The sequence below is a fragment of the Phocoena sinus genome, chromosome 15 (assembly GCF_008692025.1).
Source record: "Phocoena sinus isolate mPhoSin1 chromosome 15, mPhoSin1.pri, whole genome shotgun sequence".
Lineage (NCBI taxonomy): Eukaryota > Metazoa > Chordata > Mammalia > Artiodactyla > Phocoenidae > Phocoena > Phocoena sinus.
Window position 1 is genome coordinate 25,062,834 of NC_045777.1, and position 27,619 is coordinate 25,090,452.

Genomic DNA, 27,619 nt, shown 5'->3' on the forward strand with positions numbered 1-27,619 from the left:
GGGCCTGGGGCTGACCTGTCAGACTTTCCGTCCGTGCCGAGCCCACTCGAGCCGCAGCCATGTCCGGGGACGAGGTGAGGGCCTGAGGCTGGCGCTAGGTCTAGGGACGGAGGCAGTGAGACAGACCCACCCCAGTGTGGGAGACTGGGCCTGCGGCCTAGCGGCCGGCCGCCGCCATGTGGGGCAGCCGGGCCTAGGCGACGCGGAGCGGCAGAGCCGGCGAGGGCTCCGGAACCGCGGCTTGGCCGTGCCCCGCTCTCCTCAGGGCGGCGGCGCTGAGGCCGGCGTCCTCCCGTGGCCGGCGTTTCCGGAATGGAGAGCACGTTGAGTCGCTCTTCAGAAGAGAGCTTGCATGCCCGGTTGGTTAATGCCCCAGCTGAACGAGATTGGGGCTGGCGGCCCCTGCATTCCCTTCGATTTGACGGTGCAGCTTCAACTCTCACTCTCTGGGTGCTGGTGGTGCCTAGAGGAGCGTCTCTTGGCTCCGGTGGAGCGCCCTAGTTTAAAACTTTGCAGGCTGGCTTGTCCTGCCCGGCACCCACCCTTGTTCTCATGTAGAAGGGGGTAGGACGAGAGGAAAAGATCCTTCAGCCTGAAAAAGTGATTAACCTTTTCGGAAAGTTTTAGGGCGGGAGGACCTGAGCCTTCCTTAGCAGAGCTCTCAGCGACGTCAGCGGGAAGTCTGAGTTGCAAAGATGCCTGGGTCTTTTTCTACTGTCATGCTTGTACCTCAGCAAATTTCCTCAAATCCCTTTTTGGCCAGATTTATCCCAGTTTATTTAAAACCAAACGACCTAAAATGAAATTTGACTTTAAGTGATATCCGTAGGTATAAACATTGCTGGGAGAGCTACCGCTTACCGGCCAGCTCTCCCCACCAGAAAAAAACCCCTTGAATTTATAATTAATTTCTGTAAACATTTGAGTGCTTGGCCAATAGGGCCTCGGAGAGAAGGAAGAGAAAAATTCGAGGCTTTTTCGAGCTTTGGCTTTTGAGGTAGACCCTGGAAATGCTTTGAATTTCCTCAAGTAGTGGAAAGGCCTGATCCAGGGCAAGGGAGTAGAATATTATCCAATTTGGTTAGAGTTAATCCCTTGAAGTATAGGTAGTAGGTAGTTCATGGAGGGATTTGAAGACCAAGTTAAGGAATTTGGATTTTATTCTGGAGGGGATTCTGAGCTCTCATTTGATTCTCATGACAACCCTTTAAGGTGGGTATTGTTATGCCCATTTTAGAAATGAGAAAACCGAGGCTTTTAGAGAGCTGTATGATGCCCATGATCAAATAGTAAGTGGCTGAGCCAGTAGTAGAGTTCCAAATCTCCATTTAGGTGACTAGGAGGGTCTCGCTCTCTTAGGAAAGAAACTGAGTCTAAGGGAGGTGTGTGGTTCTTGTTTGGAGGTCATGGTAGACATTGCTCTAGGCCACTGTATTTCAAAAGTTCTGAGAGTGGCAGTGTCTCATGCTTGTTTTGTTTCTACCCATTTTCTAAGCTTTTCATAACCTTTAACAAATAAAGTACCTATATAGTGCAGAGTTCTCTGGGGTGCTATTCTGTGTTTGGTTTTCTGTGGTAAAGTACTTGCAAGTGTTGTAAGAGACTTACTACTAGTTGGTATAGGAGGTAGAAATAGAGCCATTAACAGCGATTTGGAGGGCTGGAGGGTTCAGTTTTAGCAGTGGGATCAGATGTCGAAGGAAGTGGAATATTACTGAAGGGTGAAAAGGATTTCGTCAAGCAGAGATGTCAGAACTAGCATTCCAGCAGAGGACTTTGGAAGCCCATAAAGTATTAAGCAGCTTTGCATTTCTCAGATCTACCAGGCCATTTTGTAAACAGGAAATAAGGGCTCAGGGAGGTTAAGTTGCCCAAGATCACACAGCAAGTTAGTATGACTAGAATCCTGCCTTTGGCTTCCACTCTGAAGGTATGTGCAGGTTCTGGTTCCTTTAATACTGCTGGATAGATAAGTTTTCTTAGGCCAATCCTTAACTTCTGGCTACTTTACAGACTAGTAAGGATCGAGTGAAAATCTGTACATAGAAATGATTTATAAACTGTGAGGGATTCCCTACAGTGGAAGTAGTGCTGCCTGGTAGCCAGGATAGAGCATTGAAGAACCTACTATTAAAAAGTAATTTATTTCTTTTTTCACATTTCCTTTTTTTCTTTTAATAGTTTTTTAATGTATAGTTGTCATAAACTGCACACACTTCCTTTTAAACCTGGCAAATAAGCCCAAAACTCACATAACATAATCTCTTTTAAACTAGTGGAACCATGACCTCTAAAAAGCAGTATTCTAGAAATATGAGTGCTGCCTTGTGAGGAAAAACTCCCTAATCTGCAGGCATTAAAGTGCTGTCAATAGCTAAGATTATTGCTTATTACTAGGCCCATCCACAAAGTATCGGAACGTCAGGTTGTCACACAACATAGGTGTTTTACAAAAGAAACTGATTAAAAATGGAATATGTGTTGTATGACGTATACAAAACACAGAAGAATGCAAAAAGAAATAAAAATCTCCCAGAATCCTATCACCCAGAGATGACGACACATTTCTTCAGAGCATTTGTTCTGCTCACCTTGCTTCTCTGGGTGCTTTTGTAACTCACTCCTGCCTTCTGGGTGGGGTGTGCTGTGGCCTTAAAGTTAACATCCTGAATAAGGTATGATAGATGGGAGTAGGCTTCCAACTTGCTGAAGCACTTTAGGCTATTGTCAGGGTAACTTTTGCTGCTGTCCCTTTTCCTCACTTTCTTCAACCCAACCCAGTGTGGGAAGTTGAAAAGAGAAAACTTGAAGGCTTTGTTCTATCTAGAGTTAAAAAAAAGAAAGCTCAAAAGAGTCTGTGCTTTTCCATAAGTGTACTGTGAGCAACTATTTGCGTCTCACATCCCAGCTAGTTTCACAGACAAAACATATGGACTGTGATAATTTGTTAAGTCAGATATGAAAGTCTTAAAAAAAACACATTTAAAAAAAAGATTTATTTATTATTTATTTTATTTTTGGCTGCATCAGGTCTTAGTTGCTGCACACAGGATCTTCATTGAGGCATGTGGGATCTTTCATTGTGGCACGCAGGCTTCTCTCTAGTTGGGGTGTTGGGTTTTCTCTTCTGTAGCTGTGGTGCCCGGGTTCCAGAGCTCATGGGCTCTCTTATTTGCAGCACGCAGTCTCTAGTTGAGGTGCGCAAGCTCAGTAGTTGTTGCGTGGGCCCCCGCTGCATGTGGGATCTTAGTTCCCCGATCCCCACGTTCCCTGCATTGTAAGGTGGATTCTTTACCACTGGACCACCAGGGAAGTCCCAGAAACCACATTTTTAAAGTTAAGACTGATGTGACCTTGTGGTTTGGGGAAGGTCTGCTTTGGGCACTATTTTGGAATACCTATTTCCATATTTTTAAAGTCTGGTTTTGCTGAGTGGTGTGAATAAAATGAGGCAATGAGTTTATGTCTTAAGTATCCAGAAAGAGTAATTGAGAGAGGTGTTAATTACTTCAGTGTACAGTTCTTTCATGTTTATGACCCTTTACAAGGCTACAACCGTACTGTTTCCCTGTGGACCTATATGAATGTTTTTCAGAGCATAACAGGGCGGTTGTGAGGATGTCCTTTGATGATTTTAGGATTCCCCCTTACCTTTAGTCTGTCTTGCTGAATAATAGTTAAAAGATAATTAATATTCTAGGGAACTTGATACTTGAAAAAAATGCAATAAGTGAATTATAAGCCCTGCCAAACAACCAAATTTATAGTGCCTGGAGTGTTGTCTGTCCTTTTGCCAAACCTCCATATTTCAGGAATAAGGATGAATTATAGCTTTTTCCCTGGAACAGATTACAACACTCCATGTAGGGTGACTCAAGACCCAGTAGGTCAGCAGTGGGGAACTCCTTCCTCCTGGCTCTTCTATCCTCTAAGTTTGCCAGATCATGTTCCTCAGACTGACTGCTTTTCAGAATTACTCATTTATACAATTAGAGCCTTCTTAAGGTTGGAGGGGATAACTTTGAAATGAGGCTGTATCAATTTCCAGAATGTCTTGCAAATCCTTCTGTATTGGGTGAGGACTATATTTATACTACCCTACCTTATTACAGACCATAGTTTGGTTTCAGTGTAGCTCAGTTTCCTTAATGTACTTGGGACATAAAGGAATTTAAGTTAATCAGAATCAGTTTTGGGAATTTTTTTGAGTTTCATGATATGTCTTGGAAATTAGATCACCCTGAGTTGATGAAATTTCAGTGATAGAAATCAAGAGATACCATATTTTGTCAACTGTAAAGATTTTGTCAACTGTAAAGCATTATATAAATTGTATAATAATTGCTAACATTTATTGAGTACTTTTGTGCCAGGCACTGCGCCAAGTGTTTTATATTTATTTACTTATTTAGTTCTCCTAATAATCTCGTGAGATTTGGCTTTGTTTCTGCTACTGATCTCCATTTTACAGCTGAGGCAAGGAGAGGGCAAGAACTTACCTGGGGTAACAAAAGTAAGAACCAGAGTCAGGATTTGAATTCAGTCAGTTAGGTTCTAGACTTGTGCTTTTAAACACTTTATCTGTATTTTTTAATGTTCCAGAAACAAAAAGCAGAGTAAAAGGTTGTATAGAAGTTTCTTTTACTCAGAGATTTGCTACATGAAGGGCTGCTGATGGATTTCCTTAAAGGCTTGTCTGAGTTTCAGGATAAAAAAATTTTTTAAGTTTTTTTTTATCAGTTCAAGTCTCCTGGTATAGCAACCCCAGGTTACCAACCTTAAATAAAACACGTATGACTTGTCTAGGCGTTGGTTTTCTCATTCATAACGCGAGGGGTAAAGCATGAGTTATTGCTAAGATCCCTTTCCTAAATTCTGTTATCTTGTGATAATTTTAAATTAAAAGACATGTACATATGTTTTGGGGAAGCACTCCCTCAACTTTTTTTTTTTTTTTTTGCCGTACGCGGCCCTCTCACTGTTGTGGCCTCTCCTGTTGCGGAGCACAGGCTCCAGATGCACAGGCTCAGCGGCCATGGCTCACGGGCCCAGCCACTCCGCGGCATGTGGGATCTTCCTGGACCGGGGCACGAACCTGTGTCCCCTGCATCAGCAGGCGGACTCTCAACCACTGCGCCACCAGGGAAGCCCACCCCCTCAACTTTTAATAGTATAAGGAAGGTTACGTGTGTGTGTGTGTGTGTGTGTGTGTGTGTACATATATTTTTTTTTCTTTTTTTTTGTAAAATCCTTTTAGATACTTTAAGGCGTCAAATACTCTTTCTTTTAAGAGTATGCCTTTTGAGAATACAGCATACTTGGAATGTGAGTATCATTAAAACTAATCACGTGGTCCCCTTTTCTTTTTAATTATCTTTTAAACAGATGATTTTTGATCCTACTATGAGCAAGAAGAAAAAGAAGAAGAAGAAGCCTTTTATGTTAGATGAGGAAGGGGATGCCCAGACAGAAGAAACCCAGCCCTCAGAAACAAAAGAAGTGGAGCCAGAGCCAACTGAGGACAAAGATGTAGAAGCCGATGAAGAGGACAGTAGGAAAAAAGGTAAGTGGCAGACATGAGAGAGTCACTGTTGTCCGGGGAGACCTGGTTCTCTTCCATCAGTGTGTTTTGGATTTTGTGCACACAGTGTCCTTTCAGCCTGAGAGGCTATCTATTACAGTGAAGCTGAGGCCGTCAACAGTCTGTGTGCATGGGACCTTGCCAGATTTCTGATAGACTTGTTTCAGGGAAAATTCCACTGAATCCACAAGACAGAGATGACAAAACTTTGTTACTCCAGGGCTGGTTCTTCTAGTCTAGCCTTTCGGGATGTCTCTTTTCCAGTTTTAATGGTGGTTGTATTTGAGTGTAGGCAGGAAGAAATGGGACCAAGATAAACAGTTTTGTGTCTTAACAAGTTTGAAAACATATAGAAGAGATTAAAATTACAGCCTAAAATGTTTGGGTTTAGACACCAGCATGAGTTATTCACTCTGTGCTTTAACACAGACAGCATTTGACAATTAGAAATAAATGATTAAGTAAACATATTTATGCCTATTGAATAGAAGACACTGTACTAGGGATAGAGAAAATTAACATTCATTGAGCATCTACCATGTGCTAAGCATCTTATACGTGTTTAAAACAAACTTGGAAAGTAAATCATTCTTCTATTAAGACAAAATTAATTCATAAATAGCTCCTTGAAAAACTTTGTAGTAGGGGCATTTAAAAATATTTCTAGTGTACAGTAGGGCAGAACAAATGGAAAACTTACTGAACCAAACCCATTATTACTCACTAATGGTGGATAAAATTTCATTTTATTCATATTGTAGCCTGATTGATTGATTAAGTCGTTGAGCTAGGCATTGGGATTTAGGTGAGAAAGGCATAGCCCCTTAATATCTCATTGGGAGATAGACAAGCAGCTGGTAAACACCTCTCGAAGTGGTAGAAGGTACTATCAAAGCACCTAGGGGACACCTAACCCAGTTGGGGAACAGGAGGGATAGGCTTAGAGAAGACTTCTTGGTGGAAGTAACTCCTAACAAAGATCCTGTGAGATGAAGGTAAGAGCTGTGTGGGAGGGCCCATAGGAAGGCTTGAAGGTGAGAGACACACACTTCACTAAGAAGTGGAGGTAGTTCAGTTGAGCTGGAACTAGGAATTAAGGTGTCGGAGATGAGAGAGTAGCAGAAGTAGAGAGATAAAGCTGGAGAGCCTTGGAAATTATGTTAGAACCCTGACTTTGTCTTGGGAACAGTGAGGCATCATATGGTCAGATTACTAAATAAATATTCCCAACATGGTCCCCTAACCAGATTTTTCCTACAGAGCTTTGAGTTGACCTGCTATTTTGTTTTCAGAACCCTAACCTTTGTGGTTGTGGAGGAATTACTGTGCTAATTAATACCAATCTCGCTATTCTGGTGACTTGATCGATTAATAGCTGAAACATTGGTTTAACTCATAATTTAATGCTTCGCCGTCTGCTATTAATAATTGAGAATCTCAATTCTCTTTTTAGATGCTTCTGATGATCTAGATGACTTGAACTTCTTTAATCAGAAGAAAAAGAAGAAAAAAACAAAAAAGATATTTGATATTGATGAAGCTGAGGAAGGTGTAAAGGTAGTATTGCTTTCTTATTGAAGGTAAAATTTGACCTCTTGAAAGGTTGCTAGTGGCTGATGTTTCTCCCTGTTTGTCTCATCTCTTACTAGTTTTGCTTTTGTTATTAAGTATTTAGTCACCACTGTTAAGGTCAGTTTCTTGGGATTTTTGTCTGACTAGGTATCTTAAAGGGATGATGGTTCAAAGGAATGTAAAGTTAGGTTTTACACATTGTATTTTGTGCCATTAAGACGATTACAGAATGCCACTTGTCATTAATCATACTGAGATTGGCTGAGGAGAGAGATTTCTGTGAGAAATCCTATAGAGCAAATATAGTTTCTTCTGTTAAACTTTTGGTAGCATGTTGAGGATACACAAATTTATGTGTATTCTTCTGAGCAGCAAAGAATGAACCCCAGCCTGTGGTGGTTGGTGGCTGATGATTTTATAGCCTGTAGGAGAACCAGAGCACTCAGGTTGGTTTTATGGAGTTCTCTGATCTTGTAGGGACTTGAGGCCCTGTAATTGTCTTACTGGATTGACTCCTAATACAAATATCTCAGAATTATGAGAGAGAAAGAGTGAGAATACACATACACATGCACTAAGTTGTCCCCTTTTGTGCCCTTTACCCAAATTTTTCTTTGGTAAATTATTTATTTGCTCAAATTCAAGTAAATAAGGTGTATCCCACACATAGCAGTAATTCATTGAGTTTTGGAAACAATGTCACAATTTTAATGACTTGGTAAATTCAGCAAATATATGTTAATGATGATAGTGAGTCAGGCATTGTGTGCTAATTGTTAGGGTACTGAAACAAATAAGATATTTTTCCTGTTTCTGGAGGTTCAGGGATAATTTAGAGTTCTTTAGAACAAGATTATTTTACCTGGATTTATCCTACTCTCTCCCTGTTTGGGGATTTTCTTCTCTTCCTACTGTTATAAGGAAATTGATAAAGAGAAATGCTCAAATTATGTTGAATGAATGAGGTATAAATATCCTGGGTAACAAGGTGACACATCAGAGATGTGCCACAGAAAGTCTTGCTTAACAAATTTCTCTAGTAGCTTTTGTCCTGAAGAGCCACTTACAAGCTCTAATTTAGTGCTTGGATACTTTTTTCTCTGCTACCGAAGTCATAACGTAAGAGGTTACAAGTACCCTTATCAGGCAAGACATGGGCATTAACTTGAGGCTGAAGTGTTTTTAAGATCTTGGGTTACTCTCCCCCTGAATTTTCAGAGCACCACCGGGCTTTTGAAAAATCTTCAAAAACACTATGTGCTATTCTCTACCTTTCACTGGGTCTTAGCCTCAGGTTGGAAATAGATCTTACTGGGATAAAATAAATAATAATACAGGACTAGAAGCTGGCTGATGTGTGCTCATTTATATTTAGCATGCCTGAGTTTCTCATTTACTGACGGTCATCTTATTAGAGACTAGGTTAGTATCAGATTTCTTGTCTGGTGTTATCCAGCTAATACACATGGGCTGATTGGTCTTTGATGGCCAAAAGTGGCACTGAGACTACACAGCTGGATTTGGCATCTCAAGGCTGAGCTTCTTTTAGTCCCGGCTATTCCAACTTTTCTGCTGATTAGATTTCTAAAATTACTATAGCCATTTACAGAGTAGTTCAGGATGTAGGTGCACAAAAATAAATATTGATGGGTGATGTGGATGGCACACTTCAGGGCAGGGAGTTGGATACACTGGTGAAAGGAGGTGAGATTAGAAGGCTGGAGACTGAAACTGGCCCTTTCTGCTCTTCTGGGGTTTTTTATATCTCATTTCAAGGTTATGCCCTATTTACATCCATGACTATAGCAGCTAACCTTGGGATCAAGCTTTACCTTGTCTCTATCCATTCATCATAGGACCCTAATTCTCCATGGGTTCTGCCTTCTCCCTCTTTCATGGATTTATCTATTGAAGTGATGCCCAAAGACCTCCTTACAGTCTGGTGCCAGGCTGGCTGTGGTATAAAAAAAATATATTTGGTCTTTGTCCCTGGTTCCTGGCACATAGCTCCTAAGACTCTTGGAATCTCTAGATAAGAGTTTGGTCACCAAGAACCAGTGATTTCATCAATCATACCTGCATAATGAAGCCTCCACAAAAAACCTTTCATGGGTTTCTTTCATGGGTGAGCTCCATAAAAAACCCTTGAACAGTGGGGTTTGGAGAGCTTCAGGATTGGTGACCACACTGGGGTGTTGGGAGAGTGGTATACTTGAAGAGAGCATGGAAGCACTGCTCTCTTGCCTCCCTTTCCTTGCTCTATGCATGTCTTCCATTTGGCTATTTCTGAGCATATCCTTTATAATATTGTGTATATATATATATAATATAATAAAGTAATAGTTAAGTAAAGTGTTTTCCTGAATTCTTTGAGTCCTTCTAGCAAATTATTGAACCAGGGGTGTGTGGGAACCTCTGAATTTGAAGTAGGACATATGTATTGGAAACGTGGGGACTCTATACTTGTACCTGGCCTCTATGAAGACAGTCTTATGTGACTGAGCCCTTAAACCCATGGAGTTTGTCACTAACTCTGGGTAGTGTTAGAACTGCATTGAATTGTAGGTCACCTAGTTAGTGTCAGAGAGTTGGAGAATTGAGGTGGAAAAACATCACGTATTTGGTGTCAGAAGGAAAAAAAAACCCTCCTACGAACTGCATCAGAATACTTAGAAACTTATTTAAAACATTCCTGAACCCCATTCCTGCTGAAGATTGTCACTGAGAAGATTTAAGAATCCTTGTTTCTTTGATTCTGACAGTGGCCTGGTTTAAAAACATGGACAATAATTATAGTAAGATCCCAAGGCTGGTGGATTAAAGAAAGGAAAAGGTCCCACAGAAGTGTCTTAAAATTTTTCCAGTTTAAATGACAGACTCTGAACCAGTTTGGTTCACCTGTGAGAGAGAGTTCTTATATGTAACTTCAGTTGTGAATATTTAATATCTTTTTTTCCTCCAAAACCATGTCAGCCCATGTCATTTAAAAATAATAATAATCCTAGTAGCAAAATGTTGAGACTCTTATCTCACTTTCTTAGGACCTTAAGATTGAAAGTGATGTTCAAGAACCAGCTGAACCAGAGGATGACCTTGACATTATGCTTGGCAATAAAAAGAAGAAAAAGAAGAATGTCAAGTTCCCAGATGAGGATGAAATACTCGAGAAAGATGAAGGTAATACTGGGAGCTTAGCTCATTTCTAGGCTACACAAGCCTTTGGCCTAGTCTCTTCCATGGGTGGCCTCCTTATTTATTTTTTCTTGCCCCTTATTTCCACTGCCTAATAATGGAAGCTAAAAGGAAACAGAATCTAACTTCATAATGACAGTTTAAAAGATTTCATGGGGGAAGAACTTGGCAATTGTGATTACATTAAAACATACTGATTTAGACTATTGGGACAATTACTGTAACTGAATTTTAAATGTTTAAAAAATCTTTTACTATTTTGTTAAAAGTGCTGTTTATTAGCTTCTAAGTGCTATAGCTGCTTTAGAGAACTTTAGTATAGTCAGCAGATGGGTTTTTATGGATGTATATGTTTCTTAAGTGCTTCAAAACAATTGGACATTTTTTCCTCTATTTATCCCAGTGCATTATTTTATCTTATGTTTGTTAAATCAAGACAGTTCAATGTGTTTGTATTACCACACATTCCTAGAGGGTGGTTTTTGAAAATCGTAACATCCCCTTAAGGAATATGGGGTTATTTGTGAGCCTTGATGCCTTTATGCTTGAGGCTGTTGTGAATGCAGTTGTGGGAAGGAAGACCAGATGTTTTTGAAGCTTTCATTTCTCTAGATCTGCTTCTCCCTTCTCCCCTTTTTGTTATTATATCAGGCTCTACCCCTCATTCTTACAGTCTTTGTTATCTGTAGCTTTAGAAGATGAAGACAGCAAAAAAGATGATGGTATCTCATTCAGTAACCAGACAGGCCCTGCTTGGGCAGGTTCAGAAAGAGACTACACATATGAGGAGGTAAGACAAATTCTGTTATGAAAGGGGGCTGAACTGTTCAGTAGAACTCAAAACAAAAGCAGGATAAATGTTCCCTGAATTGAAAGGGCCATTGAAGTATAGGTGGATAATGAAACAGACCCAGAGAGGTCGCACTGCCTGATGCCGACGTTTGGGGCAGGCTGTCCACAATGTGGCAGTCATTATAATACTCACTGTTCCATCTGAATCCATGAACTTCTGAGGCCATTGGAGCCCCACTGAAGGGGGACAGTAGGGAGAGGGAGTGGCTAATAGGGGGCCATAGTAGTCTGGAGTTTGCTTGTTCGGGGTAGTCTGAATTTTATTTCTCCAGGTACTATATACTTTCCCACAGAAACAGTAGAATTAGGGGCTTGTTCATTCCTTTAACTTTGAACAAGGAACTATTAAGCATCCATAAGGGACCAGTTCCTGGTTGAGAACTGAGTCTTGCCTTCAGGGAGCTCCCAGAACATGTGATGTGTGTGTACATTTAGTAAAAAGTAAAGTTTGTTCTGTTTAAAGGAAAAGCACAATGACTCAAGTGGGAACGTTATACTCCTGCTATTAATAAGACTGTACATGAATACCACTTTATCTCTATAGCTACTGAATCGAGTGTTCAACATCATGAGGGAAAAGAATCCAGATATGGTTGCTGGAGAGAAAAGGAAATTTGTCATGAAACCTCCACAGGTCGTCCGAGTAGGAACCAAGAAAACTTCTTTTGTCAACTTTACAGATATCTGTAAATTGTAAGTTGGTTAATGCAGAGTCTCCATCCCAAATGCTAGATTCTCAGTGGAGTGTATGTTAAATATGCTTATTGTGGACTCTATTAAAAAGTAGAAAGAATAGACAGGTGTCAGGGTGGGGTCGAGGGAGGTCACAGTTCGAGTCCGTCAGTTCTTTTGATTCATAGGTCTTGAGGCTTGTTTTATTGGGCATCCAGAAGTGAGAGAAGCCCACTCACGCTGACTCATGAGACGATCCTAACCAGATGGAGTGAAGAGTAAGAAGGCTGACTAGTCCTTAGACAGGGGCCTGGAGAGCCCAGGGAGGTGGAAAAGCTCATCAGCCTGGGGTGGGCCTGCCAAGCAAGTACAAGCAGTGAGCTTTGGGAAAGCAACTGAATTTAATGTGCTTCTTCCTTGGATGGTTATTGCCAAGACACAGTTGATGAGATTCGACTTTCTTAATTACCATCGCATTCCATGCCTGTCTCACCCCCAGGTCACTGTCTGGGGCTGGCTCTTCTCAAAGCTCCTCAGCTACACCTTTTCTGATACGTTCCTTAGGGCAACTGACCTTATCTCCTGTTCTTTTTAGTTTCATAAGTGATACGTGCTTGTTGCAGATAAAAGGGAAAACAACAGTAAACAAAGAAAATATAATCACTAAAAATTCCCTGCCCAGAGTAACCACTTGTTTTCATTGCTTAGGCATGACTTAAAAGGTTTTAGACTTTTTTGCTGATGGCAATAGTAGTATATGCTTATTATAGAAAAATTAGAAAATATAGACCTACTAAAGAAAAAAAAGTCATCTGTAAGTCCACCATTAAGAGATAGGTAATCATAGTTTAATATTTTTGTTTTGCTACTTTTATGCATCTACATATTTTTAAATAAATTGGTATTATACTGGTTTTTAACATATTTTTCTCCTAATATATTGTGAAATTTTTACCCTTATCATTAAATAGTCTTTTAAATGTTTTTAGGAGTTATACAACATATTTTTTTATATATATAGATAAATTTTTTTCTCCCATTGTGTGGATTGTCTTTTCACTTTCTTGCCATCCTTGGAAGCACAAGGCTTTAAATATTTTATTTATTTATTTATGGCTGCACTGGGATGCATTGGGAGATACATGTATCTCGGCAGAACTCAGAATAGAGCCTTAGGGCAAAAATTCCCAAAATGGAATTTCCTAGTCACAAGGAATGGACATTTTTATGGCAAACATTGGCAGTTGCTTTCCAATAAGTCTATACCAGTTTATACTCCCAGTAGCAACGTAAGTGTTATTATTATTATATTTTCACCAACCCTTACTCATTACATTTTTGGGAAAAAATAACTTTTTAAAATTGTAACTTTTTAAAAATAACTTTTTAAAATTGTAATAGTAATATCTACTTACTGGAACAAGCTCAAACAGTGCCAAATGAATAGAATTAAAAAGTGAAAGGGGCTTCCCTGGTGGCGCAGTGGTTGAGAGTCCACCTGCCGATGCAGGGGACACGAGTTCGTGCCCCGGTCTGATCCCACATGCCGCGGAGCAGCTGGGCCCGTGAGCCATGGCCGTTGAGCCTGCGCGTCCGGAGCCTGTGCTCCGCAACGGGAGAGGCCACAGCAGTGAGAGGCCCGCGTACCGCAAAAAACAAAAAAAAAAAGTGAAAATACTGAGTGGCCTTGCTCTGTATTTGCTTTTTTCATTTTATGTGGATACATCCTTTTGTTTTTTTTGTATTTAGAGACCTGTATTATTTTAAAAGCAAGATAGAATGGATGTACCATAATTTATTTAACCACTTCCCAGTTGGTGAATATTTTAGCTGTTTTAAATTTTCTGCTATTGTGCTGCTGTGAAATACTTCCCTCTTTTTAAATAAAGAAATTGCAAACAGGAAATATATAGGAATTAGCATAACAAATACCCAAGTATTGATTGCCTCAATTTGTTGTATTTTGACCTTTTGACACATTTGCTTCAGATCTTTTTGCTTCGTTACAAAGAGAGCTTTACAGTTACAGTTTAAGGCCATCTTTATATCTCTTTCTGATCCCTTTTACCTTCCTTCCTAGAAGAAGATTTTATCCTCTAAAGTTCGTATTTACCTTTCCTGTCCCTGTTTATAGACATTTACCAATGTGTATATGTTTGTAAATAAAATGTAATATTGTTTTATGGGCTTTGAAATGTAAACAAATGGTATCATTTATCTTCATTTCAGAGTTTGATGAACTGTGCGAAAATTCACCTAATAGCTGCGTAATAACAAATTAAAACAGTGAACAGGGTGAGGTTTTTAGAAGTTTGGTTAGATTTCCATGAAAGATAAGGTTTACATTATTCAACTTTCTTTTTAGATTACATCGTCAGCCCAAACATCTCCTTGCATTTTTATTGGCTGAATTGGGTACAAGGTAAGAAACTATATTCACATTTATGTAGTTACTTACAGTATTAATGGACATTTCATAAGAACTTCTCTTAACTTGAAAAGATATGTAACACGCTTAGGAAAAAAAAAACATTCACTTTATTGTCAGAGGAACTTTTAGGGCAGTGAAGGAGGAAAACTTGTTCATTTCTATGGGAGGTTGGTTACTTGGGAATAGGAAACAAAGTTCACATTGGCTCGTCTGTGAACAGGCCTGTTGGTATACCAGAGTGAGCACCATGGCTCTGCCATGTTTAGAGAATTTCCTGTCATTAATTGGAATTCTTGGGTCTTTTTATGGAGCAAATACCAGATTTCAGAGGAAGCCATTTTCTTAGGACAGAATTTATTTTCTAAATTGTAAATAGGCTGTGGATGAAGTACAGCTTATAAATTGATGAGTGGCATGGGAAAAACATTAAAACAGGTATCCATAATTAAATAGTTACTTCCCTGTCTTTAGGGCTCTCCTGTTGAAGACACCACGCCAGTCCATCACCATTCGGGAGGGCCAGTGTCCCATGGAGCCCATCCCAGTTAGTTTGGCCATAAGTGCTAGGAATAGGAAGCTGAATGTCCCTTTAAAAATAAGTAATGCAGAATTAGGACATAATAAATATGACTAAGACATTGAGTGCCCATTGTATGCCAAGCACTTTTTTGGGTACTATCTCAATCTTTAAACAGTTATGTGAACTGTTAGAAACTAATATTACCCTTGTCTTACACATTTGGAAACAGGTTTGCTGAAATGAAGTTGTATGGTTGGTAACATAGCTAGTTAATTGCAGTCAAGATGTAAACTCAGGTCTGCCTTTCTCAGGAGCTCGAACTCTTAAAAGCCTTAATCCTGTGCCTTGCTGGCAGTATAGAGATAACTGAGGTGTCCTGTTCTCTTCCTACTCTTGAAACTCAGTTTGTTGGAATTGGCTGTATTTGCTTTGGGTTAAGGAGTAATTTACTTGACCAGTGGTAGATATGTGGACTGTGTTGTGGAAGAATTGTTTTAAATGTAAATTTGTTACAATCATTGTTTTTAACTTGCATAAACTGATGGAGTAAAAGGTAGTGTTTTTCCTACTTCTCAGAATAATTTAGTTTTTGTAGAGGTGAGGTAAATTATAACAAGTTATGACCAGTGAACTTATGGTCAGTGGGCTAAATATTATAGGGTTGTTGAGAAAATTCAATTTCTTTTGACAGTGAATGAAAAAAATTTCTTGTATCAAGCATTGAAGTCACTGTAGCCTAGAAATTAGGGGTTGCATTTCATGCAGGATGATAAACTCTTATAGTTAAAGGAGAATCACAGGAGAGGTTCTTGCAAAAGTCAGTTTTATAATAAGATACGGAGCAAATATAAATTTAATGCTGCTTGGCTGAATTTTGTTGTTTCACTTTGTGATTTGTAATTTTTAACAAATGACGTCTAGCGGAGAGATTTGCTTTCTCAAAAGTACTTGTCGGCAACTTCTTTTCAAAAAGTTTCTTTTTAAGCACCATTGACAATATGAGGCCTGTGATTTCAACTGTACTTTTGGGGGAGGGTTGTAACAGCTTTACAGATACAATTCACACATGTAAATATGTACAATCCAATGGTTTCTAATTTGTTCACATAGTTAACCATCACCATAGTTTTAGAACATGTTCATCAGCTGTATGTAACTGAATCAAAAGATTTAGTCTTAGAATCTTTAAAGATATCTGTAGTTCCTTTCATTTTTGTATTTATAGCCTACCTCACTGCTTTGCATGTGGTATGCATTCAGTAAAAGTGTGATTGTCCTTTTGTTGGGTGAATGGGTCATCACACAGACAGTTAAGGAATAAATTTGTTTTAGACTTAAAATCAGTTACAAATCAGATTTGTTGCTGTAGACTTAATTAATTGAAAATTGAATTTAATGTTAGGAAATAGGGTCATCAGGTACCAACTACTTAATTAAAAATAATTTTTGAGAAACCAGGTAGTACTGCTCCTAGAACTTATCCTGTGCCATTGAATATATTTTAAGTTCATTAAATGTAAAGGCCCTGGAATTTGATTCCTTATAGGAAGAAAATAATAATGGAGATATTTTTGTTTTCTTTCACAGTGGTTCTATAGATGGTAATAACCAACTTGTAATTAAAGGAAGATTCCAACAGAAACAGATAGAAAATGTTTTGAGAAGATATATCAGTAAGTTTATAATTTCTAACATGTCGTTCTGAAATGTTCTTATTGGGCTGAAATATTTTGGGGGACCGCCATTGGTTTTTAATGAAGCTGGAAAGGCTGGTCTTAGAAGATGAGGGAAAATGATAGTGGTGGGGAGCTGGGTGGGAGGTGGCTCTTGGTGGCCAATTAGGGGTCATGGGGAGGGATTTGGATTTCCTAAGACGACCCAGCTGATCAAGGCTGCTGGTTGGTTCCAGGCTGAAGGCCAAGTCAGAGAAATCTGTCTGCACTCAGACCTGGCCTGACCCAGTTGTTACCTTCCTAATCACTTAAAATTGGCAGATCTGTTCCCACCTAGGAAAGCTAGTAAGTTCTCTAAGTGGCTCTCCTATAAACACAGCCAGGAGTAGGCATTTGGCAAGTGTCACTGCTTCTTTGGACATTTGGGGTCTTTTTTCAACCTATTGTTAAGTACGTGAAGCATCACATCAGATAGCTTGGGTTTTCTTACCCCTAGAATACCTAAGTGTAGCTAAGCTAAGCTTTCCTGGTTTGGGTGCCACCGTGGGCTTGCAGTCAGTAGAAGTGTTTCAGAAGAAAGAAACCTCTGGCTCACTGTGGCTACCAGGTAATTCCTTATGTTGCTTTCCCTGCAGAGGAATATGTCACCTGTCACACGTGCCGATCACCGGACACAATCCTGCAAAAGGACACCCGACTCTATTTCTTACAGTGTGAAACTTGTCATTCTCGATGCTCTGTTGCCAGCATCAAAACTGGCTTCCAGGCTGTCACAGGCAAGCGAGCACAGCTCCGTGCCAAAGCTAACTAATTTGCTAATCACCACTGATTTTGCAAAGTGTGTTGTGGAGATTTGGCTGGACAGGTTTACCATCAGAGTGGATATACCACTGTATTAAAAACAAGATAGAAAAGCTGCCAAGTTCTTTGGCGTGTGGCCGGTTGGTCTGAAATTCTTGCAAGATGCCGTTGCTCAAGCTGTTGACATACTTGTTGCCTACTTTAACAAGAGAAATATGATGGGGTAAGGTGGTGCTTTTTTAAAATCGTTCATAGACTTCTGTAAAATGCAAGATAAATTAAAGTTATTATAACAGTGATTCTTTCAATTTGGTTTGTCCTTCAGTTTTCTATAAAAAAAAATTATGCCTAATGAATTCAGCAGAACAGTTTGTGCCTAGGCTCTGGCGAGGTCTCTGTGTCCTAGGCCTGAGAAACTTCAGCTGGGTAGCCATTTTCCTTCTCAGCTTCCCGGTATACCGGAAGTAGACACAGCTTCACGTGAGAGGGTGGTTGGAGGGTGAGGTCTGGGAGGACAGCTTGTTTTCAGTGTCCAGAGAACGATTTTATAGACTTGAATTCTTTTCATTATGTGAGGATTGTTGCCACTACCTCACTGCTAAGTCCTCCAGCTGTTACTACATGAGGGAATACAAGGTGCTAAGTACCTTCCTTAGCATTTTCTTCCTTATTGGCCACTAAGAGAAGTTTAGAGATAACAGCCTTTGGGTGTGTCTTGTAACTGGCACTCCAAGAAAAACCCCTGTTGGGCCTCTGTTGGTGAGGAAGTGGTGTGGCATGTGCAGTAGAGAGAACTCTTGAGAGTCCAAACCATGATGCTAGAGGAAGCTTTTCTTTTTCCTCCCCAACTTGTGTTCTGGATTTGAAAAGGACCCACCACAAATGCTTTTTCTATTTTCTGTATTAAAGTCGCTTTTAAATGTGATCATGAGAAACTAAGAGGTGATATTGCTTGTGTGGTGCTTCTGGGGCTTCCTTCTGGTTCTGCCTTCTGTGGTTTTGGCCGAAAAGGTATTTCTCCACTGAGCACAGGGGAAAAGATCATCTTACATGTCTGCTGTGATCTGCCTTGCACGTACTTGCCAAGGATAAGGGCACAATGCTGCTCCTCACTTTCTTGTTGCCAGACTATTCCAGGAGCAGTCACTCAGCCTTGAATGTCTTGACCGTGTTGTTTTTAATCACTGTGACCCTTAATTTTAAAGTATAGGCCAAGTGTTGTAAAGCATCTTGGCCAAGAAGCAGTGGAGGGGGCAGAGCATTCCCTCAACCCAGTAGGACCTGAGGGGACTACACACTGGCTGAGCTGCCAGCACTGCCCTAATGAACTCAACTGCTGTTTATGATTTCATCTTCTTTTGTATCTATACCACACAATTCCCAATGTCAGATGTTACCGTGTGAATAAAGCAAGGATCAGTGCCTCTTGTGGAATTAGCGCTTTTGTGCATATATATGTGTGTTTTGTTCATTTCTTTAGTGGGGAGACATGGGACTTTACAGTTTGGTGAGAGGCTGGCAATTTCAACTCCAGTTTTTAACTCCATTATCAAAACAGATTCTCTGGAATGATCCTAACTCTTTGAGATAGTCCAGTTGAGGTATTGTTTGGTTAAAATTGGATTGACTGTTGCAGACCCATTTAAGATGATGGGTTGCCCTAAGGTTACCCATTCACAATAGCATCAGCCTCTCTTTTGTCTACTATATTACCTCATACCAACCACAGCTCAGCTGGAAGGAACCTTTCCTGGAGTGACAAAGCAAAGGTCATTGAGAGTTTCTGATCAAGAGCCATGGTTATAAGGGAACCAGACCACCATTTCCAAAGTGTCTTAGGAAGCAGTGTTGAAGAGTGTTCTAATTATGCCGGGTGCGGGGTGGGATGTTCCATGGTAAAGAAGAGTTTGAGACTAAACATGTTCCGTGACTGCCTAAGTCTTTTGTATGCTGATGTGCATTTTCATAAGCACATAAACATGCAGTTAAGGGCTTCCCTGGTGGCGCAGTGGTTGGGAGTCCGCCTGCCAATGCAGGGGACATGGGTTCATATCCCGGTCCGGGAGGATCCCACATGCCGTGGAGCGGCTGGGCCTGTGAGCCATGGCCGCTGAGCCTGCGCGTCCGGAGCCTGTGCTCCACAACGGCAGAGGCCACAACAGTGAGAGGCCCACGGACCGAAAAAAAAAAAAAAACATGCAGTTATATCTGTAGTCTTTGTAAAACCCTCTTGACTCCATACCTGTCCCCAGCCTCACCTACAAAAAAGCTTAAGCTTTTCCTAAGATGATCTCCTGGCTCACTCTACACTTCAGAGGTCCCTGCCCACTGCATGTCAACTGTTGTTTCCCCTCAGGCCACTGTAGGTGCTGAGAGCCGGGAGTATGCTTGTTCACTGATGTATCCCCATGCCTAGAGCAAGCAGTGCCTAGCTTGTGGATTGTAAGTGGTAGGAAGTGTTCTAGTATCTGAGTTTCTTTAAGAGGAACATCATAGACTATGCAGACTTGTAGCCCCTTCTCCCCCCAAACATTTTGCAGGCTAAGTGTTCAGAAAAAATGCTGGGCTGGGCAACCTGGAAGAAGTACTACTGTGGTGTGTGAGGCCCCAGTTCTGACCTGGCCTCCCCAATCCATATTCTTTGCCCTGGCAATACTAAGTTTTCACATTTGAACAGAACGTTAGATTTTACAATGTGTTTTTAGAAGTTGGGCTTTATAGTATGTGGTATATAGTCTTTTTCTAACTGAGATGATGAATTTATAATTTCAAAAATTTAATTGCCATAATCCTATCAATCACCATAGAATCTTTCAGTATCAAGAACATTTTTCCAAGTTAGTATCTTTATAATTTTTAAAACTGCATAAGAGGGCTTCCCTGGTGGCGTGGTGGCTGGGAGTCCGCCTGCTGATGCAGGGGACGTGGGTTCGTGCCCCGGTCCGGGAGGATCCCACGTGCCGTGGAGCGGCTGGGCCCGTGAGCGTCTGGAGCCTGTGCTCCGCAACGGGAGAGGCCACAGCAGTGAGAGGCCCGCGTACCACCAAAAAAAGAAACAAACAAAATAACTGCATAAGAGTCTATTCATGTTATGCCATAGTTTATTAAGTCAGTACCCTACTGGTGGGTTTTGCTAATTCTTGAAAATGCTGAGTGTAGGCTCTCAACAGTCTGGAGTGGCAGTCCTCTACCATTGATTATAGCCTGTATTCTCATCCATAAAATGAGAAAATGCCTACCTCAAAGATGATGACATAGTGTATGTAAAGTTCTTAACGCAGGTCTGCCTTGCACTATGCACTATCTTCCTTCTGTTGAATACATACTTCCCTTAGGGTGAATTTCCCTGGTCGGAGGGGAGGAGACTTAATGGCTGATAGTACTTGTAAGCATATCCCTTTTCCCAAAGGGTGGCCCTGCCAAGTGTACCAATCCTGAAGACTATAGGTATTGCTTCCATGTTTATGATGACGGTGGGTTTACTGACCTTGTTAGCTGTGCTTGGGGTGGTTGCCTGTCTCAGTGATCCTGATAAACCCTGCCACCCTTGGCCATAGGAGCATCAAACTCTCCCAAGGGTTTGCAACAGAGGCATAGTCCTTCAATCTTTGTCCCATTAATCATGGTGCTCTCCAGAGAAGAAGGGACCAAATACTGGGTCCCCTGTGATTGCCATGAGTCCTGTCCCTTCAAACCTTCCCTAATAGATATTCATGAACCCTTCTAATCACTGCCCCTTGATTTAAGCTTGTCTTCTGTTTTAACACAACATTTGAAGCCACTGGAGAACCAGCTGTTCTAAAGGATAAGTATTAATGGACATTCTTATTGAACACCACCATTTTAATGGACACCCAGCTGCAGATTTTCATGAGCTTTTAAATGAGCCAGGAACCAAATTAAAGCCAAAATACTACATGGGAAGTTGTTCCAAACCTAATCATATCATGCTGGGCAACATCTTCAGTATCATAAACTATTTTGGCCTCTGAGAATTATAACTGCTTCACTTTTCAGTCCCAGATATACCAATGCACTATGACAGATGCCTCTCATGTGGCCCAGAATCTGGGCTATTCTCCTTTTTTTTGGCTGCACTGCACAGCTTGCAGGATCTTAGTTCCCTGACCAGGGATTGAACGCGGGCCCCAGCAGTGAAAGGGCCGAGTCCTAACGCACTGACCACCAGGAAATTCCCTCTGGGCTATTCTTAAATAATCATTTATATAATAAATGGCTAGTACTACCAAAGTCCCTAATTTGTGTGAGGTCCTGTTCTAGGTGCTTATATATATTTATTCATTTAATAAGCACAGCAACCCTTTGAGGTGGGTATACTGTTAGCTCCATTTTACAGATGAAATGGAGACTCAGAGGATAAGCAGCTCACCCAAGGAGTCACTTAGTTGGTAAGTGGGGAGTCAGGATGCAGTTCCAGGCACTTGGGCTCCAGACCCTGTTCTCTGCCCTCCAGGAGCTTACAGTTTAGTGAAAATGACCGATGACCAAACCAGTTGTAAATATATATAATCTGTAAGAGCTGTAATAAAAGTAGCACACAGGAGGGGCCAGTGCTAACTCAGGCCAGGAAGGTGTCTGAGAAGGTGACTTCTAAGCTGAGCTATAAAGGATAAATGAGGGTTAACCAGTGGGAGAAGACAACATTCCAGGTAGAGGCAACCTCATGTGTAAAAGCACAGAAATCAGACAGTTCTCTTCACAATTAGTTCTGTGTGGCTTAAGAACAGAGGGCAGACTGGGGGAGGTATTGAGCTAGAGAGAGAAAGGAAGAGGGTCAGATCCTAAAGGGCTTACATGCTATGCTAAGGGGTCTGGAATTTACCCACTGAGCCGTGGATAACTGATTGGTGGTAAAGAGGAAAGACTGATGGGAAGTAAGTGGCAGGAAGGCTAGTTAAGAAGTTGTAAAGTCTATGTAAGAGATAAAAAGGGCTTAACTATTAAGGCAGTGGGATGAAAAACAGGTTAGAGCAAAGACATACCATGGAAATACTAACATGATTCAACATTAGGAGTGGAAGATGTTGACATGAGCAACGGGGTAGACAAAAATGCCATTCTTCAAGATGCAGGACTCATGAAGATAGATAAAGATGGGGGCTGGTCAGGGCTCAACTGAGATCCTTGTGGACATCCTTGTGGACTATCAGATGGGTATCTGTGTATGTCCCCTGGCACTCCTGGGGAGGATTAAGTTAAGAGTTGGAGATTGTGGAGGCCTGAAAGTGGAGTCTGAAGCCATAGGTTTGGTCAGCCAGGAATTTATACATAAAAATTAAAGCGGATGAAGAGATGCTGGCATAAGAGGAAGAGTCAGCAAAGCAAATTGAGTATGCAGAGGAGGAAAGCCAGGAGAGACTGTTGTCACAAGAATCGGGAGAGGAATTTCAGAGTCATTTATGACAGGGGCATGTGGTGATCAACTGCCCAGGTTTGCAACCGGCCTCCACCCCTTCCAGGTGACAAGATTTTGGGCAAATTATTCAACCCAGAGTCTCAATTTCCCAACCTGTAACAAGGGATGAGTATCTCCAACTCTGCGGGATTGATGTGAGGCTTAAATAAGGTGATGCGATCTGTGTTAAAGAACTCAGAGCACCCAGGAAATGCTAACATATATGTTAACGTATATGTTATATCCCTTTCCATAGGTTCTGCAGAGGTAGAATATAATTAAGACAAAGGTAGATGCTGGATTGGATTGTTTGTATTTGCTCCATAATTATGTCGTTGACCAAGTCACATGTTCCTTTTTAAAACCCTTATGTGCAAGGATGAATGAGGCAGTCTCTCACCTTAGGCAGCTCCCTGTGTGGTCAGGGAGCTGGACATTGGGGTGTGCAGGGCAGGGCACAGAGAAGACACTGAAGGTGGGGTCTGAGGAATAAGGGGGCTTATTAAAAGGGACTGGAGAGATGGGGGGCAAGACGGGGTCCAGGTCAGAAAGTGAGAATGGGTAACCCTGTCAGTTTCTGTTCAGCCTACAGAAGAGCCAAACCCATGCACTTGGCCAAACAAGACCTGGCTGCTGTACTTTTGTGGAAGGACACCCTGATCATCTGGGCTCCCACAGAGGTACACTGAGGTGGAGGTGCAGAGAGGAGTATGTGTGCACCAAGAGTCCACTGACCAGTCAGAGGAGAGACGTATCCATTCATTCATACAAGCAGGATGGCTAACTGGGCTGCCCCATGGGCCTAATCGCTAGACCAACGCACTCCTCTTGACTGCAGTAACTCATAGAGTTATTACACCAAAAAAGGCCTCCTTGCTGTTATCTTCCTTTGCCTCATTTTTATAATATTCTATTGACTTTTTCTTTGTGAGCTGCCTGAAATAACATTTTGAAACAAGGTAAGTATAAAAATAAGTAGGAAAAAAAACAGAACAGGAAATTATGGTCTTATTTTTTAAGAGAAAATCACCTGAATCTAATAAGTGCTCTAGTAAGTATTGTCATTAAAAGAATGGTTTTCTTTTTTCTTTTTTCAGATGAGGAAGATGAGGCTCACAGAGGTTAAGTGACTTGCCTAAGGTCACACAACAAAAAGTCTAGATAGGAACTCAATTCAACAGGTCTTTACTCCTAACCCAGTTCCCCAAAGTAGAGCAAGCTACTTAAACCTTTGAGTCTCAGTTTGTGTTCTGGTTATCAACTGATATATAGCAAATCACTCCAAAATTTAGTGGCTTAAAGCAACAACAATCATTCGATTATTATCACTCATGGTGCTGGGCTTTGACTAGGCCAGCTGGGCAGTTCTTACTCGGTTCTCCAGACAGTGGCTGGGCTGGAGTCATCTTGAAGGCTTCCCTCACTCATGTCTGACAGTTGATACTGGCTGTCAGCTGGAACATGTACACATGGCCTCTTCACAGCATGGTGGCTGGGTCCCAACACAGAAGTAGAAACTGCTAGTTCTTAAGAACAGGACTGGGAGACTGGCATAACAGCATCACCATCACTGTATTCTGCTGATAACATGGAGTCCCGATAAAGGGGAGAGGATATAAAGACCACCTGTCAATGGGGCCATGTTCTAGAACATCCACATTTATAAAATCTATAAAATGGTTATAATCACACAACGAAGACCTGTTTTTGTCAGCCCAAGCCCCCTTTCTTCTAGCTGTAGAACTCGTATTTTCCATTTGGGGATTTTTTCCTCCCTCCACCCTTCACAGGCCCTGTGGCCAGGCTCTGCCACCACTTAGAAGCTGCCTGAGAACACCACCAACAGAAGAAGCAGAGCTGAGGAATAGAGAAAAAGATTCCTGATGGCAGCTCCTGAACCCCCGGGTCCCACTGGGTCTGAAAATCTACGCCTGGGCTTTTAAATTTGTGAAACAGTTAACTTTCTCCTGCTTAAGCAGGTTTAAGTTCAGTTTCTATAACCTGTAACCAGAAGTTCACACTACATCCACCTAAAAGGGTGGTTGTGGAGATTAACTAAGTGTAAAATGTGCCTTTTATACAGCAGATATTCAGGAAGTGGCCACAGGTAGAGGGATTTTGATATGCCCAAAGCCAGTCAATGGCCCAACTGGGATTCAAACCCAGGACACCTGGCTCAGAATCTTTTGCCCTGCTCTACCGTCTGTATTTTTGTGGTCTCATTATATGGCCCACTGCATAGTATATATGTTATGGGACAAGATGTAACCTGGCCAGGGTTGGCTAATACCTGACAGTCACATACCCATATTTCAATTCCTTGCCCATAAAAAACATGACCAAACTATCATGTTACTATTTCCTAATAGTCTAAAAACTGCTCCAAATCTTCAAAAAGCATTCCAGCAGCTGCTACTAAATGTTTTGAATTGGCAAGTGAAATGAGGCCTGAGATAGGTTAAAAACAAATTACGGTCATAATGAGGAATTGGGCTTAGCCATACGACTTGCTTTGGCCAGTAGACCCTTACAAGCATGACACAAGCAAGGAGCTTGAAGAGCACCTGCGTATCAGGGCTTACCCTGTCTTGCCTGCTAGATGCTAGGAACGTGTGGCCCAGTTGCCCCCACTGCCCAACCACTTGACAAGTGGGTGGTTATTTGGGACCAATCAGCTTCCTGACAATCTGCCAGCTCACTTCAGCCACGTGAGAGCCCAGATGAGATAAGCAGAAGAACCACCCAGCTGGCTCACAGCCCAAATTGCCCAGCTACAGAATCAAAAGCTAATAAATGTTCACTAAAGGCACTGAATTTCATAGTGGTTTGTTATACAACTGAAATAAGGGCCATTTACTGTCCCTATCTAGGCCAGTCCCTCACACAGATGAGGAAACTGAGACCTGGCAAGGAAAAAGACCTGCCAGAGTCACAAACCTTACTGGCAGCAGTAAAAGGGGGAAAGCATTAGCTCACAATCCAGGAAACCCATTGGCTATGATAGTCCTGCTAGGATCACAATCGATACTTAAGATCTTCAAAGTATCTAGAGGATATCAGTGCTTTGGGCAGAATCTGGTATCACATTTCTTCATGATCTCCTTTTGTTTTTCAGAGGTTGGAAAGAAAACTGAAAACTATTGAGCAATGCAATGGGAAATGTCTTTTCTGGTCCCAGACACAGGGATGACGGGCAGGTATATGCAGGCTTTTGTGGATATGAACCTCTCAAGGGCCCAACTGTGAGCTTTCTTAGCAGCTGAAGTAGTTCAGGGGCTTTTCTGGGGCGCCAGGTTGGGGAATCCCATTTTTACTCTGTCCAGGATATTTCCTGGTGCCAGGGTGATAAAACAGGGCCTCTGGGTAGGGCAGATGCTCACAACTCTGGAAAGGGTCTTCCCTGCTCTTCTCATGGCCTCTATGCCTGGCATACTAAAGAAGCCTATGGCCCATGCTGTTGTACCTGTCCCCCCAGCTCTGAAAAGTGAGTGCCTCGGTAAAGCATACTGAGTAGTCCTTGTAGAGTCTAGAAACGTTATTACAGTACAATGAGCGCACAGCACTAAGCTCTGGGGACACAGAACACAGTGCCAGACCTAGGTGTGATATTTACCAGGCACCAAAACCCCTTTGGACTTTGCCCAAGTTCCAGTCCAGGGCAGCAGTTCCCCACCTTGTACAGAGGGGAACGTGAAGACCTACCCAGGTGTGCAAGTGGGTCAGCTAAGCTGGGCTCTGATGTCCTGGGTGTAAGGACAGATTGTAGGTTCAGGGATTGTACTGGTATGTGCCACCAAGGGCTCTTCAAGGGGATGAGACACTCCCTGTGGACCTAGCCCCTTCCTCTAGACACCCTCTTCAACTCTCCAACTCTCCAGATTGAAGTCTTTTGACCAGTTTCAAGGGGCTATTTTTCACTCCAGGTCTGGGTCTCTGACTGAAGGCCTCAGCCTCTAGCCTCTTTCCCCTTGCTGCCCAAGATCCCTGTGAAAAAACAGTGTCCTAAACCAAGACACAGAAGGGGAGGAAGTGGCGAGTTCTAGAACCATTTAGAGTTGGGAAACAGCAGACTTAGAAACTGAGGGCTGGACCTACCACTGCCTGACCAAGTGGATCAAAACCGCTTGGCACTTCTACCACGAAGTTGCTCTCATGGGCACTGGCACATCTGACCCTCCTGAACAACCCTACTGGACATTTTAATCCCCATTTTAGCCATGGAAACTAAGGCCCAGACAGATCAGTTTCAGGCACCCTAGACAATGCTCTCTCTGGCAGGGAGGAGTGAAGGAGGGAACAGAAGCGGGTGTAGCAGACCTGCTTTCTGGTTGGACAGGAGGGCCAGGGTACCTTCATGAGAAAACAAACCATCCCATCTCAGAGCAAATTGGGATCCAATCTCTTTATTGTCAGGGTCCCCTCCCTGTGGGCCCCACCCTCCTCCAAACCTATAGAAAAACCCCAAGCCTGGGAGTGTCCTGGGGAGGGGATGCAGAGTGTAAGGAAACTCTGTTCTTTGCCCTCTGGCCTGGGCAGTGCCAACAGGGAGGGAGGGTACAGGAGAAGGGGATGCTGATAACTCCACCTGCAGAGAATGTGGCACTGGCTGGGACCCGTGAGGGAGGTGGTGCCTGCTGCCAGCTCTCCTCTGGGACCCGCTGGGGGTTGTTATCCAGGGGTGGGTGCCCTGCTTGAGGCCTGGTACAGTGTACGCCCTTCTCCTGCTGGTGGCCATTGCTCCTGTCAGACTGAGAAACACACAAAAGAGAGACTAAGGCTGAGAGGAAGAGCCCCTTCGTGCTCTTGATAACACGGGGTGGGAAGAAGAAAGAGTGGAATGGTGTTTGCTGTTTGCAAACAGAGATATGCCTGCACTCTGGCTCGGGCCTCATAACTTTCTGGCCATGAA

General features: G+C 42.1%; 2 protein-coding genes across 6 annotated transcripts in view; one reads left to right on the plus strand and one right to left on the minus strand.

Moving 5' to 3' along the window:
* Nucleotides 1–29: 29 nt before the first annotated feature.
* EIF2S2 (eukaryotic translation initiation factor 2 subunit beta) lies at nucleotides 30–18,732 on the plus strand. The gene is made up of 9 exons (XM_032604674.1): nucleotides 30–74; nucleotides 5,386–5,563; nucleotides 7,035–7,138; nucleotides 10,195–10,330; nucleotides 11,035–11,135; nucleotides 11,742–11,890; nucleotides 14,235–14,291; nucleotides 16,408–16,493; nucleotides 17,129–18,732. Exons 1-9 carry the CDS (start codon nucleotides 60–62, stop codon nucleotides 17,302–17,304), a joined length of 1,002 nt encoding a protein of 333 aa, XP_032460565.1. The 5' UTR covers nucleotides 30–59; the 3' UTR covers nucleotides 17,305–18,732.
* A 1,618-nt stretch (nucleotides 18,733–20,350) lies between these two features.
* The window catches only part of RALY (RALY heterogeneous nuclear ribonucleoprotein), an 86,473-nt gene continuing 79,204 nt past the window's right edge, over nucleotides 20,351–27,619 (minus strand). For 4 of the 5 annotated variants that reach the window (XM_032604671.1, XM_032604669.1, XM_032604673.1 and 1 more), the window contains one exon: nucleotides 27,099–27,458. Coding sequence is in view for 1 of the 5 variants with exons in the window: in XM_032604668.1 (XP_032460559.1) it covers nucleotides 26,966–27,458 (493 nt within the window). In the remaining 4 variants the exon portion in view is untranslated. Of the gene's footprint in view, nucleotides 27,459–27,619 lie in introns of all 5 variants that reach the window. The other variant, XM_032604668.1, reaches the window with a different exon arrangement.

Excerpts from the sequence above, each read along its gene's own strand:
- EIF2S2 (XM_032604674.1), top strand. Across the intron at positions 7,139-10,194 it reads AAGCTGAGGAAGGTGTAAAG|GACCTTAAGATTGAAAGTGA; the intron begins GTAGTATTGCTT and ends TCACTTTCTTAG. Across the intron at positions 11,136-11,741 it reads GAGACTACACATATGAGGAG|CTACTGAATCGAGTGTTCAA; the intron begins GTAAGACAAATT and ends TTATCTCTATAG.